The sequence below is a fragment of the Sorex fumeus genome, unplaced genomic scaffold, assembly GCF_029834395.1.
Source record: "Sorex fumeus unplaced genomic scaffold, SorFum_2.1 ptg000053l, whole genome shotgun sequence".
NCBI lineage: Eukaryota > Metazoa > Chordata > Mammalia > Eulipotyphla > Soricidae > Sorex > Sorex fumeus.
Window position 1 is genome coordinate 1,804,013 of NW_026606110.1, and position 15,325 is coordinate 1,819,337.

The 15,325-nt window shown below is 39.1% G+C and overlaps 1 protein-coding gene across 5 annotated transcripts in view; it reads left to right on the forward strand.

Moving 5' to 3' along the window:
• The window catches only part of VPS13B (vacuolar protein sorting 13 homolog B), a 667,453-nt gene that overhangs the window by 28,791 nt on the left and 623,337 nt on the right, over positions 1-15,325 (forward strand). For all 5 annotated transcript variants that reach the window (XR_008793959.1, XM_056124953.1, XM_056124949.1 and 2 more), the window contains exons 3-5: positions 453-573; positions 4,717-4,884; positions 6,054-6,235. Coding sequence is in view for 4 of the 5 variants with exons in the window: in XM_056124953.1 (XP_055980928.1) it covers positions 453-573; positions 4,717-4,884; positions 6,054-6,235 (471 nt within the window). In the remaining variant the exon portion in view is untranslated. The remainder of the gene's footprint in view (positions 1-452; positions 574-4,716; positions 4,885-6,053; positions 6,236-15,325) is intronic.

Consider the following 15,325-nt stretch of genomic DNA (forward strand, 5'->3'; position numbering starts at 1 on the left):
CATGAGGACAGATATGAAATTTGTCTTTGTAAATCCAGAAGTTAACACATAAGAGAATCATATAAATGTATATTGAATTAAAGCAGGAAAATATTTGTATTATAAATAAGGGAATAAGCATGTATGACTCGTTGAAGTTTCTCTGTTTTCTACATCAAAACCCAAACTTTTTTCTAGCTCCTTGAACTCCTGGCTATTTTTTTTTTTTGTAGGAGTACTGCTATTTATTCAGCCACTGATTAGCTGATTGAATTGGGCATGAACTCCACACTCCTGGCTATTTTTAAAATATAATTTGAGATGCAGATTAATAATTTGGCCATACAGAAATTTAGAATAAGCATAACATTGGAAGAATAATTAGTAATCATAACTGTATATTCAACAAAATGTTACCTAATTACTGAATATTATTTAATGCTTTTTTCTTTTCCTTCAAATAAAAATAAAAGGATGACCATGACAGCTGTGGTTCTAATTCTACCAACCGTAGTACCTCTGAGAACACAAAATCTTCAGTAAAACCCAGAAGAATTCAGCAGGCCGCTCCCACAGATCCTGATTTACCACCAGGTAACTTCCAGACTGGTTGATAAAGCCAGCGTTGTCAACTACTGTCAGTTATTATGGTTTTAGCCCTTTGTATAATGTATACTTTGAGTGTTCAGTGTTATGAAATATTTAAAGTGGGTGCAGAGAGTAGTACAGTAGTTAAGGCATGTACCATGCTTGAGGCTTATCCTCCTTTGATCCCTGGCACCACATGTTCCCCCACTGTTGTGTGCAGCTGGGGAGGGTCCTCTGTATCCCCCAGCAGCGTTTGGGTGGCCTGGACAATCCCCAGTAGGGCTCAAGCAGCACGGCATCTTCTTGCCCCTGAATTTTTGTTTTTGTTTGTTTATTGGGCCACACTGACTATGCTAAGGGGTTATTCCTGGCTGTGCACAAAAGAATTACTCCTGACAGGCTCAGGCCATATGGAATGCTGGAGATCAAACCCAGGTCAGCCTCATGCAAGGCAAATGCCTTCCCAGCCGTACTATCTTTCTGGCTTGGCTCTGCCCTTGATTTCCTGCATCTGTAGTCTGTGTGTTTGTGGAACTTAAGCCTAGACACCTCCTAAATGTCTTCATTCAAATTTTGATGCTTTGTTTTAGCTGGTTGATCTGTGTGTGTGTGTGTGTGTGTGTGTGTGTGTCTTTTGTTTTAACTGGTTGTTACGGTGTGTGTGTGTATGTCTTTTGTTTTAGCTGGTTGTGTGTGTGTGTGTGTGTGTGTTTGTGTGTCTTTTGTCACACCCACCAGTGCTCAGGTCTTGCTCCTCGTACTGTATGAGATCACTCCTAGTAGTGCTTGGGGGACCATGTGGTGTGGGGGATGCAACATTGATCATCTATGCATAAGGCAAGTGCCCTACCTGCACTGTACTCTCCCTCTGCCTCTAGCTGGTTATTCCTGAAATTCTTTATTACATCCCCTCCAAGAGAAGACACTTGTGGTCTATTTTCTTGATTCTTTTCTTTATTACAAAGACACTGGATTGAGACTTTGGAAACTATAAAAATTCATTAGCAGAATCACAATATTCTGTCATTGAGAGATCAGCTCTTCTTTTTCATTACTTGAAAGTTTCATTCATCTGACTCAGAATTGACTTACAAATAACATTCCAGAGGCTGAAACAGTAAATAATATAGCCAGTAGGCTGTTTGCCTTCCACGTGGCCAACCTAGTTTTGATCCTTGGTATCCCACGAGCCTGCCAGGAGTGATCCTTGAGGATATGGCTGTGAATTATGTACTGAGCACTGCTTGGTGTGGCCCAAACAAAAAAACAACACCCACCCTCTTCCCCAAGCCCACCAACAGCTAATAGTTCATTGCTCACGTATTCAGTGAAGAAAAGCATTGATCATTACATATCAAGTCTATGGTCAAAGTGCATTGCTACCTTAATATTTTTTAACAGTAGTTATTTTTGTCACTGTATTTTGATTTTGTCAGTTATGTATTTTTTTCTGACATACTTGACTTTGGTGTATATCTGGTTTCTGCTTCAATGGTTTGTAGGTTTTCTGCTAGTATTAATTATCTGATAGTGTCTTGGCACTATATACTTGAGTTAAAAGAGGTTGGAATTTGGTATACTCTCTAAATATTATGAAATATATTTCATAGTCTACTTCCTCCAATTTATATTTTGTTACATTTGAACTGAACATTTTAACTAGTGTTGTAAAGTGATATTAATGTTGGTACTTGTTATTTCTCAGCACTCTACAAATGATCTTTGGTGGTAATTCTTTTGGCTTCAGGACAGAATAAAAGTTTTATTGTGGGAAAGGTGTCAGAAGTTACTTTTCTTCTGTAACGTTCTAAATTTTTGCTACTAGATTTTTTTAAAATAAAGTCCTTGGTAAATTATGTTGTAGTTGTTCTTAGTTATTAAGTGGGAAATTCCCTCTACCTCTTCAAATTTCTCACTATGTGTTTCTTCAGAATTTCCTTTCATGGCAGGCAAAGAATTAACTTTAGGTTTAACTGTTGAATCTTGTTATATATAACTTTTCCCCCTTAAGATTAACTTGTTGAGGCAAAATTTATTTTGTCATTGATGTCATGTATTGAAAAGTTCGATGGCTTGCCCTGCTTAGGACTCAGAATGTTTCCAGACTTTAATGAAGCTGTAGTAGAACTTACGTTGGTATTCAGAGTTGGACCAGTTGGACCAATCTTGCAACATAAAACATAAACATAACCTAAAATATCCTGCTTGGTGGCATAAAATAGAGCTATTTCTAGCTGAACTACTTGAGGTAACTGTGGATTAGCATGTGATTTTCTGACTTCCTAACTGGAGAATGCATCTCCTCTTTTATGCTGACATAAATCAATGTTAAGGAACTTTTTAAAGGAAGTAACTGAATATGTTGGGAAATTACTGGAAGCTAGAGCAGCTAAAATTAATCTTGCCAAAGGAAGAAAGGGATAATTTCAGAATCCAGTTGGATAATGGTAAATTATTTTATTTAAAGGTTAACTCATCTGGTTTTTCGAAGACTCATTTCTGGCAATCTTTACCTGCCTGCAAACCATATTAAATTTCTCTGGTGGTAGAGATGAATTTTTAACTTTTTTTCTAGGGCAAGATTAATTTTTCAAGTATCTGTGGTTACACAGTTTCAGTGTTTGAGCAGTTACATAGATCCAGAGTTGCTCTTTGAGGAAAGTTTTGATGTTGCCAATAGTTTTTTGTTTTATTGAAGGTGGGTGGCTCTCTAATAAGAAAAGAATAAAAGTAGATATATAACATTCTTTTGCACCTTCTATTTTGTGTATCTGTAACAGTGCTTTTTAGATTATAGATTTTGATTTTTCAGCCATTTACTGGGTTATGACATGTATTTAAGACATGCCATAGAACATAAAACGTTATAGCATATAGCATGTGGCAAAACGTAATATTCAAAGAAAGTGCATGTATGCACTTATGCTGTATTGTGATATAATACTTTGTTCTGGATGAGGGACCAAAAGAATTTAAATTTAATATGAAAATACCCATTTTCTTTCAGTTAATGATGTATAGGTCTTATGACCTTCAGTTATTGCTAATAATAATAATTTTGATATGTGGACTTAGCATAACCTGTAAGACATGCTTACATTTCTATTTAGAGACAAAGTTTAAAGACATTCATGTGTTTATTCAGGCATTAAGTCATCCTTTCCTCGGTGTTCCCTCCCTGTTATCTCTGTCTAGTGAGACTGCCTCCAAGCTACCTGGGCTGCCTTAGTTCTGTTTGGAGTAGCCTGAAACTGAAAGAAACTTTTGGAGATTTTATGCCAACTGCAGAGGACAATAATGTTCACTAGCTACTTGATGGAAGTTTTAAAAGAACAATTGTTTACCTTATTTCCTCGTGTTTTCATTACTCTTTATCTACTCTCTCCTTTGAATATTTTACTTTTAAAAAAATTTTCATTGTTTCATTTTCTGTATTCATTGTGTTATTTTAACACTTTCATTGACATTTTCATTCTTACATTTTTTTCTCTAGTCTACTTCAACATTTTATGTTAGCAACTGAAAATAATTGAATCCACTGGGATGGCTGTTTCTCCTTTCTTCAAGGCTTAACTTTAGAATATTTTTTTTTTTATTGGGGGGGCGGTACATACCTCTCTATGCTCAGGACTGCTCCTTGCTCTGTATCCTGGGAGAGTTGTTGGTGCTCAGAGGACCATCTTCTGTGGGTATGAAATCCAGACCTCTTGCATTCAAATCAAAGCACATGCTTAGACCATTGACTTATCTCCTCAGTCCTTTTGTGGTTGCTCGAAGTAGGAATAGAAGATGGCAGCTGGATCCAAAAGAACATACTCTTTTGAATATACTGTGTTATCAGCATATATAACTTTGTTTCATTTGGGAATGTTTATAAAACAGGCAGAAATTAATTAGTTGAAGGGCTCTAGAATGATGTTTTTTCTTAGAACATAAACAAGAACTTTTTGGTCATGCCTTTTGTTCTGCTGAATCTGTTTTAAGCTGTATATTTTTGGCAGACCATTTTATGCATCAACCGTCAGTTTCCTCTTTACAAAATATGCTAACTAATATCCTCCTTTCGTTTAAAATTCAAAAAATTAAATATTTTGAAAAACATTTAGTTACAGAGTGAAACTGAATTCCTTTTTTTTCCATATTTTGCAGGTTATGTACAGAGTTTGATTCGACGCGTTGTAAATAATGTAAACATTGTCATAAATAATCTTATACTAAAATATGTTGAAGATGACATTGTTCTTTCAGTCAACATCACTTCTGCAGAGTGCTATACAGTAGGTGAATTATGGGATCGTGCTTTTATGGATATTTCTGGTGAGTAAATGTTAAGAATAATGAAGATTTTTTTTTTTGGTCACACCTGGCAATGCTCAGGGGTTGTTACTGGCTTTGCACTCAGAAATAACTCCTGGCGGTGTTCAGGGGACCATATGGGGTGCTGGGAATTGAAGCCGGGTTGGCCGCATGCAAGGCAAATGCCTTACCCGCTGTGCTATTGATCCAGCCCCAGAGGAAGTTTTTTGATGTAGAATTTGAAATGAGTGACCACTACTTGAAATGTTATTTTAATTATGACTTCTGAAGAGTAATTTAAAAAATTTAATTTGTTGCAAAAAATAACAAAATATTTTAAATTGTCTTTGATTTATAGTTAGGTATCATGCAAATCTGGGTCATGCCACATCATTGCTTTGATTTATGATTCTTCATAAAAAGCATCACTGTATCACTGTATCACTGTTATCCTGTTGTTCATCAATTGCCTCAAGCAGGCACCAGTATTGTCTCCTTCGTCCTAGCCCTGAGATTTTAGAAAGTGCCAGATTCGAGGATCTTTTAGGGTCAGGAGAATGAGACCCATCATTGTTACTGGTTTTTGGCACATTGAATATGCCTCGGGGAGTTTGCCAGACTCTGCCGTGTGGGCAGGATACTTTTGGTAGCCTGCCAGGTTCTCCAGAGGAAGAACTGGATAATAAGACGCTTCTGGGAGCTGGGTTTTATAGTCTCTGGGTCTTGGCCGTTGATGGGATTGCATGGCGCCGGGGGCAGTTGGTGGGTGTAGTGCCTACATCCTGGAAGATGGGGGATCGGGATGGAGGAGGCCCAGTCCCAATCCGAGCAGGCTTGGAGATCTATGCCCCGGGTCCCGCACACCTGGGTTCCTCTGCCGTTTCCTTCATGTGTGAGGCTCGTCCGAATGTGTGGAGATTGGTCTTAAGCATGGCTGTGGCTGGAACCGGAGGTCTTCTTTTATTTATAAAAAGCATAAAATGGGGAAATAAGCTTTTTCGTTGTTGGGAGCTTTGAATTATAAAATACATGAAAAATACGTTGTGCAGGTTCTATTATTATGTATTAAATGATTCATAAATCTTAATACCTCTATTGTTATTCTTACTGATATTTGTACTAATAAATTGTAGTTACATTTCCCCTCTTAATTCTTCTGTTTATTTAAAATAATTTTCTCTTTGTTTTAGCAACTGATCTCGTGCTGAGGAAGGTTATCAACTTTTCTGATTGTACAGTTTGTCTTGATAAACGAAATGCTAGTGGTAAAATAGAATTTTACCAGGATCCTTTGTTGTATAAATGTTCTTTCAGAACTCGTCTGCATTTTACTTATGATAATCTAAATTCCAAGATGCCATCCGTTATTAAAGTAGGTATTTCTCTACTGGTTTAATTGTACTTTCTTGTTTTTGCTTTTTAATTGTACATGATAATCATTATTAGAAACTGTAAGAAATTAATTATAACTATATGCTGTTTTTGTTAAATGTTTTATTTGTACTTTTATTTATTATATTTGTTTTTTTGTATTATGTATTTCAGTGGAGTGAGAAGTTTTTATTGTTATAAAAACTTATCGTTTTCTTTTTAGCATGTTCAACTTTTTATTAGTTTTTTCTCTTTAATTAGAGATTATTTATATAAGTGCATTTTTACCTACAGTGAAATGATTGTCTTGTATTTCAGTCCTTACATTTTTAAAGCATGAACACAATAACTGTTCATTTTCTCCTCTTAAATAGCTTAATAAAACTTGGTTTGTTAATTCAGGAAATTAAAATTTTTGATTATGGTTTCAAAATGCATAAGATGTTAAAATGTTAGGGTATGTATATTTTCGGGCTGGAGCGATAGCACAGCAGTAAGGCGTTTTGCCTTGCACACGGCCAACCCAGGTTCAATTCCTCCGCCCCTCTTGGAGAGCCAGGCAAGCTACCGAGAGTATCCAGCCCACACGGCAGAGCCTGGCAAGCTACCGTGATGTATTCGATATGCCAAAAACAGTACCAAGTCTCACAATTTGTTGTGAGATGTTACTATGCCCGCTCGAACAAATCGATGAACAATGGGAGGACAGAGCTATGTATATTTTCAGGTAATGTTCTTTGCTATATGTGAAAATCTGTTTTTCAAGATTTTGGCATATAATGTCAATGTGTGTGTTGTTTATATTTTTATCGTGCAACAGTTTTCTAATCTGTGTTTAAAAAATATTTCTCATAGGGTTGGAGAGATAGTATAGAGGTTAAAGCACTTGTCTTGCATGTGACAAATTCTGGTTTGATCCCTGTCACTGCATGTGGTACTACAAGGATTGATCCTTGAGTACAATACCAGGAGTAAGCTCTGGGTACCACTGTGTGTGGCCCCCTCAAACAACAAATCAGTTTACATTTGGACCACAGATTGTACAGTGTTAAAGTGCTTGGGTTGCATGTGGTCATCCCTAGTTCCGTTCTTGATACTGCAAATGGTCCCTGCCTAGAGCACAGAATTAGGTGGGTGAGCTCAGCTGGGTGTTGACCCTCAAACTCTCCTCGCACAAATTCACATTGTGACTTGTGACTTGTTAGATACTTAATTAAATTTTAACGTGGAATGGTTTTTTGTTATTGAGTTGCATACCTCTGATTGTTAAAGTTCTATGATGGAAAAAGCTGACTCTAGTCTGAACACTGAGAATGGTGGGTGACTGTGCCTTTTGTATATAGCTGCGTAAATTATTTTTTAATTTTTAATGTTTTTAAATTGAATCACTCTGAGATATGCATTTACAAAGTTGTTCATGATCAAGTCTCATTCATACAGTGTTCCAACAGCTATCCCTTCCCCAGGGCATATTTCCTACCACTAGTGTCCTCAGTTTCTCTCCTGCCCACCTTCCCCCTCTTCATCCTCACAACCTGCATCTGGCAGATACTCTGTTCTCTCTCTCTCTCTCTCTCTCTCTCTCTCTCTCTCTCTCTCTCTCTCTCTCCCCCTCCCTCCCCGCCCCCCTCACCCCCCGCACTCACACACACACACATACACAGACACACCCACACAGAGTTTTCCTTTTAGACACTGAAAGGGTATCATGCAGATCACTTTACCTCCTTTCAGCACTCAGATCTTGTCCAGAGTGATCATTTCCTACTTTCATGGTCTAGTGGTCCTCTGTCCTAACTGGCTCCCCCTCTCCCTTGTTGGCATGCTTCCTACTTTGAACCATGCTTCCTCCTGACCTTCCCTCATTTCTGCTGTTTGGGCATTATTCACATACTACTTAAAAAAAAAATCCCACAAATGAGCGCAATCATTCTATGTTCCTCCCTTCCCCTCTTACTGATTTCACTCAGCATGACACTCTCCATGTCCACCTATTTATAAGAAAATTTCATGACTTCATTTTTCCTAACAGCCATGTAGTATTCCATTGTGCAGATAGTTGTACTATAATTTCTTTATTCACTCCTCTGTCCTCAAGCACTAGGGTTGTTTCCAGATTCTGACTGTTGTGAAGTTGTGAACAGTGCTGCAGTGAACATAGGAGTACACCTGGCTTTTCTGTATTGTGTGTTTTGGGTCACTAGGGTATATTTCCTCTACTGGTGTTGCTGGCTTGTTTTAGAAGTTCAGTTTCTAGGGTTTTTTTTTTATTTCAGTTTTTTACGAATTTCCATATTGTTTCCCAGAAAGCCTGGACTAACCATCATTCCAACCAGCAATTAATGAGAGGGCCTTTCTCTCTGCATTCACACCAGCATTGGTTGTTCTTTTGGATGTGTATCAGTCTCTGTGTTGTGAAATGGTATCTCATTGTTTTGATTTGCATCTCCCTGATAATTAGTATTGTAGAGCACTTTTTCATGTGCCTCTTGACCATTTATATTTCTTTATTGAGGAAGTTTCTGTTCATCTCTTCTCCCCATTGTTAGATAGGGTTATATTTTTTCTTGTAAAGGTCTATCAATGCCTTGTATATCATGCATATTAATTCCTTATCAGATGAGTATTGGATAAATATTTTTTTACATTCTGTGGGCTGTCTTTGTATTCTGGTTATCATTTCCTTTGAAGTGCAGAAGCTTCCTTGTTTAATGTAGACCCATTTGTTTACATTGCTTGACTAGTGGTGTTTCATCCTTAAAGATGTCTTTAGCTTCAGTCATGGAGAGTTTTGCCTATGTTTTCCTCTCTGAACCTTATGGATTCGGGTCTGATGTCAAGGTCTTTACTCCATTTTGATTTAAATTTTTGTGCATGGCATTAGAAAGAGGTTCTGAGACATTTATTTATTTTTTGCGTATAACTGTCCACTTCTCCCAGCACCACTTGTTGAGGAGGTTTCCCTCGCTCCACTTCATTTTATTTTTTTCTTTATTGATGATTAACTGAGGGTCTGTCTCAGGATATTCAAGTCTATTCCATTGGTCTGTGGGTCTGTCTTTATTCCAGTACCATGCTGTTTTAATTACTACTACTTTGTAATACAGTTTGAGGTTTGGGAAAGTGATGCTTCCCACCTTCTTTTGTCCAAGCTATTTAGGGGGGATTTATTGCTCCATATGAACTTCAGGAGTATTTACCACATGGGTATCCTTATAGGGTCTGCATTGAATCTGTACAATGCTTTGGGGTGTATTTTGATGATAATTTTGATGATAATACTCCTCCCAATCCATGAGCAGGGGATTTGTTCACATTTCCTCATATCCTCTTTTATTTCTTGAAGTAGTGTTTTGTAGTTTTATTTGTACAAGTCCTTCACCTCTTTAGTTAAGCTAATTCTGAGGTAGTTGGTTTTCTGAAGTACAATAGTGAACTTTTTTTAAAAAATAATTTATTTATTTATTGAATCACTGTGGGAAAAGTTACAAAGCTTTCAGGTTTAGGTCTCAGTCATGCAAATATCAAACACATTTCCCTTTACCAATACTTATTTTTTACCACGAAGAACCCCAATAAAACCCCACCTCCCACCCCTCCCAATGGAACTTTTTTTTAATATCTCTTTTCTGTTTTATTATTTGCATATAGGAAAGCTATGGACTTTTGTGCATTAATTTTGTAGCCTGCCACTACTTTACTATACAAATCTATTGTTTCTCGGAGCTTTCTGTAGAGTCTTTAGGATTTTTTTTTTTATTTATTGAATCACCGTGAGAACAGTCACAAAGCCTTTCAGTTCAAGTCTCAGTCAGTTATACAATGATCAAACACCTGTCCCTTCACCAGTGCACATTTTCCACCGTCAAGAACCCCAGTATAACCCCCCTCCCACTCACCCCCTGCCTGTGTGGCAGATTTCCACTTTACTCTCTTTCTCTCTACGTTGATCACATTCAGTGTTACGACAAAAGACCCAGCATTGTTATTTGAAATTTTTCCCAACATTCAGACCTGCCACAAGGACATCATTAGACAATATGCTTTCTGTTACTGATCATGAAGAGCATATGATGTCGTGTGGCCACAATAGCAGCCACGCGAATTTGGATTTCTGATATTTTAGTAATAAACCTAGGGATTACTGCCGGAAGACCCTGGGTTCCGAGATTGGTATCTGTGCCTCTGGGTTCATGGTCGTTCAGAAGCCTAAGGAGGCGTTTGAGGGTGGCAACCTAGAGCATTGTCATGGCGGGGAGCAGGGCCAACTCCACCCTTCATCTCACGAGACCTCACATGCCTCTTCAATGCAGTTTCATACCTGGCTGTTTATTAGGCTCTAAAAGATGCAGGTCACCATGTCCCCGCTGCAAAGGGGAATAGGGGTGGGACAGACACCCTTCTCCTCCGAGGGCGGCATAGCACCATAGTTAAATACACAGTCCAGATATTTTTCAGTTGGGCATTATCTTTTGCTCAGATTTCCCCACCACCACTTAGCCTTGATTTTCAGGGACAAATACTAGATCATTTACCTTTCATTGGTCACTTTGCATATCAGGAAATGTCGCGCAGCTGCTAATGTGGCCGCGCAGTTTGGAAAAAGCCGTGGTACCCGCATGCCAGAGCCATGTTTGTAGAAGCTCATGGTCACCGGGATTCCATCTGGGAAAGGTGGGGAGACAGCACCTACCCCATCTGGGACCTCCTGGTGATATCGGCTCCGGTTGGGGCCCAGAGAATTCTCCGGGAGCTGTGGGGCCCTCCAGCCGGTTTTCTGCTTCACTGGTGTGTGCTGTAAGATGGCGCTGGGGGCAGGCTGTGGACGTGACTTCCGGAATCAGAGGTTACCTGGGAGCTGGGGTGGCCCTGTTACAGTTCGGAAAAAGTCCTGGTATCCGCATGCCAGAGCCATGCTTGTAGAAGCTCATGGTCACTGGGATTCCATCTGGGGAAGGCGGGGAGACAGCACCTACTCCATCTGGGACCTCCTGGTGATATTGGCTCTGTTTGGGGCCCGGAGAATTCTCTGGGAGCTGTGGGGCCCTCCAGCCGGTTTTCTGCTTCGCTGCTGTGTGCTGTAAGATGGTGCTGGGGGCAGGCTGTGGGCGTGACTTCCGGAATCAGAGGTTGCCTGGGAGCCGGGGCAGCCCCGTTACAGTTGGGATAAAGTCCTGGTACCAGCATGCCAGATCCATGCTTGTAGAAGCTCATGGTCACCGGGATTCCTTCTGGGGAACGCATAGGGTTTTCTTAGTATTATTTCATCTGCAAATAGTGGGAACTTGACCTTTTCCTTTCCTATCTGGATGCCCTTGATATCTTTTTCTTACCTAATTGCTACAACAAGTACTTGCAGTACTGTATTGAATAGAAGTGTCAAGAGTGGGCAACCTTGTGTTGTACCTGATCTTAGAGGGAAGACTTATTTTTTTCCCCCACTGGGAATAATGTTTGCTGTGGGTTTGTGGTAAATGGATTTGACTATATGGAGGAAAGTTCCTTCAATTCCCATTTTGTTGAGAATTTTTTATCATGAATGAGTGCTGGACTTTGTCAAATGCTTTCTCAGCATCTATTGATATGATCATTTTTTTCTTTTCGAGGTGATGTATTATGTTGATTGATTTGCATATGTTAAACTACCCTCCCATGCCCTGGATGAAGTTGAATTCTGTTTTACTAGTATTTTTTGAGGAACTTTGCATCTGTGTTCATTGGATTATTGTTCTACTAACCCTCTCTCTTCCGTTTCTTCCCTCAGATAAAGATTTCCTTGCTGAGCTTTAGTTGATTTATCAAGAGGTGACAAAGTGCTGTTGAAATCTCCAGTTACTATTGTGTTACTATCAGTGTCTTTCTTCAAGTCTATAAGGCGTTGTTTTAAGTATTTTACTGGTCCCTCATTAGGTGCATATATATTTAGGAGTGTGAGTTCTTCCCTTGATCATTAAGAAATGACCTTCATTGTCTCTTATAACCTTCAGCCTGAAGTCTCTGTCTTCTGATACTAGTATGGCCACCCCTGCCTTTTTGAAGGGGTTGTTTGCTTGGAGAATTGTTTTCCAGCCTTTGACTTTGAGTTTGTGATTGCTTTGGCTATTCATATATGTTTTTCCAGGCAGAAGAAAGTTGGATTCAATTTTGCATTCTTCCTCCCACTCTGTGTCTCTGGTGCATTTAGCTTCTTGACATTGAGAGATTATTGTCATGGGGTTTTGTGCCATCTCTTTGCAGGAGTTTGTTGTGTTTGTGGGGCTTTTCTTCAAGTGACCAATTTACTTCTTCTTTTAACAATGGTTTTGAGTCTATGAAGTTCCTGAGTTGTTGTTTATCTGTGAAGTTGTGTGTTGTTCCTTCAAATATGAATGAGTCTGGCAGGGTGAAGTATTCTTGGTGAGGTGTTAATTTCATTGCGATTTTTCATTATATCCCATGACTGTCTTGCAGCCCAGAGGGTTTTGTCTGAGAAGTCTGCTATAAATCTTTTTTTTTTTTTATCATTTTTTTTTATTAGTGAAACACCATGAAGTACACTTATAGACTAATAAATTTTTGTGCTTGGGTTTCAGTTATACAATGATCAAGTACCCATCCCTCCACCAGTGCCCATCCTCCCCCACCACGGGTCCTAGCATCCCTCCCACCCCCCATCCTCCCCCCCACCCCCCCGTCCCACCCTGCCGCTGTGGCAGGACATTCCTCCCTGTTCTCTCTCTCTTCTTTTGGGTACTGTGTTTTGCCAGAGAGGCATTGAGTGGCAGTCATGTTTGGTCTATAGACCACTTTTAGCATGTCTCTCCCACCCTGGGAGGGTCTTCACAACACCCTTTATTTGGTGCTCTCTTCTCTATCTGAGCTTCCTTCTCACCTAGCACATGTGGCTGGCCTTCAAGTCATGGAGCTAAATTCCTGGTACTAATCTGAGCCCTTCCTGGGTGTTAGTCTCCCGTTTTGTTGCTTTATGTTCCCCAGATGAATGCAATCTTTCTGTGTCTATCCCGCTCTTTCTGACTCATTTCGCTTAACATGATACTTTCCATGTAGTACCACTTGTATGTAAATTTCATAACTTCATCTTTTCTAACAGCTACATAGTACTCCATTGTGTAAATGTACCAAAGCTTCTTTAACCAGTCATCTGTTCTCGGGCACTCAGGTTTTTTCCAGATTTTGGCTATTGTAAAGAGTGCTGCAATGAACAAACAATTGCAGATGTCACTTCGACTATACATTTTTGCCTCTCTGGGATATATTCCCAGGAGTGCTATAGCTGGGTCAAATGGGAGATCGAATTCTAATTTTTTGAGAATCGTCCATACTGTTTTCCAAAAGGGTTGGACCAGCCTGCATTCCCACCAGCAGTGAAGGAGGGTCCCTTTCTCGCCACATCCGTGCCAGCACCTGTTGCTTTTGTTCTTGTGGATGTGGGCCAGTCTCTGTGGTGTGAAATGATATCTCATTGTGGTTTTGATCTGCATCTCTCTGATGATTAGTGATGTAGAGCATTTTCTCATGTGCCTTTTTGTCATTCGGATTTCTTCTTTGCGAAAGTTTCTATTCATTTCCTCGCCCCATTTTTTGATGGGGTTGGGTGATTTCTTCTTGTGTAGTTTAACCAGTACCTTGTATATCCTTGAAATCAACCCCTTGTCGGATGTGTATTTGGTGAATATTCTTTCCCATTCTGTAGGCTGTCTTTGTATTTTGGTCACTGTTTCTTTTGAGGTGCAGAAGCTTCTTAGTTTAAGATAGTCCCATTTGTCTATCTCTGTTTTCACTTGCTCGGCCAGTGGTGTGACGTCTTTGAAGACACCACTAACTTCAATATCGTGGAGAGTTTTGCCAACTTTGTCTTCAATAAACATTATGGATTCCGGTCTGATGTTGAGGTCATAAATCCATTTCGATCTTACTTTTGTGCATGGCGTTAGGCAGAGATCTGAGCCCACTTTTTTGCATGTAGCCGTCCAGTTTTGCCAGCACAATTTATTAAAGAGGCTTTCCCTGCTCCATTTCACTTTTCTTGCCCCCTTATCGAAGATTAGATGATTATATGTTTGGGAGGAGATGTCAGTATATTCAACTCTATTCCATTGGTCTGCAGCTCTGCTTTTGTTCCAGTACCATGCTGTTTTGATTATTACTGCTTTGTAGTAGAGCTTGAAGTTAGGTAGGTTGATTCCTCCCATTTTCTTTTTCCCAAGAATTGCTTTAAGTCTGCTATAAATCTTAAGGATGCTTTTTTTTGTATTTAATTTTCTTCTTTGGTCTTGCTGCTTTCATATTCTGTCTATGGTTTTTGTCATTCTAATTAGGATGTATACAGAGTATTTTTATTTGGACCCAATATTACTGATCTTAAGCACAAATTTAATTGTATGTCCTAAGCTGTAACTAATTTAGAGGAAAGTTAATAAAAGAATTTAAGAAAACTTAGTCTTAACATTGTTAATTTTGTGCTCTCAAAATTAATAAGTTGTTGCATTATATTATAAAAAGTGGCACGTATTTTTACTGTGATAATCATCAAATATGTAATGTTGTTATCTACATCTGTAGTAAGATTGAATTTTTGATCAAGACTGTTGTGAAATAAGATTTGCTATTTTGTTAGGCTGTCATTTTTCCAACTCTTAGGAAATGTATATAATGGGCATCTAGTAAATTAACTTTAGATCATCTGAAAGATGCAATTTTACTAGTAGCTCCATATGTCCTAATAATTATATGGAGCCTTTAACGTGTTTCTGTTTTTAATTTATATTTTGGGTAGAATTTTTGCAATTAAAATAATTTTGGGTCAGGAGGCGGAGTGATGTTACAGTGGGTCATGTGTTTGCCTTGCACACAGCAAACCCAGGTTCGATCCCTGATACCCCTCATGGTCCCCTGAGTCTGCCAGGAGTAATTCCTGAGTGCAGAACCAGGAGTAACCCCTGAATATGCCAGATGTGGCCCAAAAGCGAAAAAAAATTTTTTTTTGGGGAGGAAGGAGCAGGGCATACCCAAAAGTAATGGTCCTGAGCAAGGAAGGGCCAACCTATCCTCTTTACTTAGATCCTGGGTGGTCCTGGGGAGTGACTTTGGC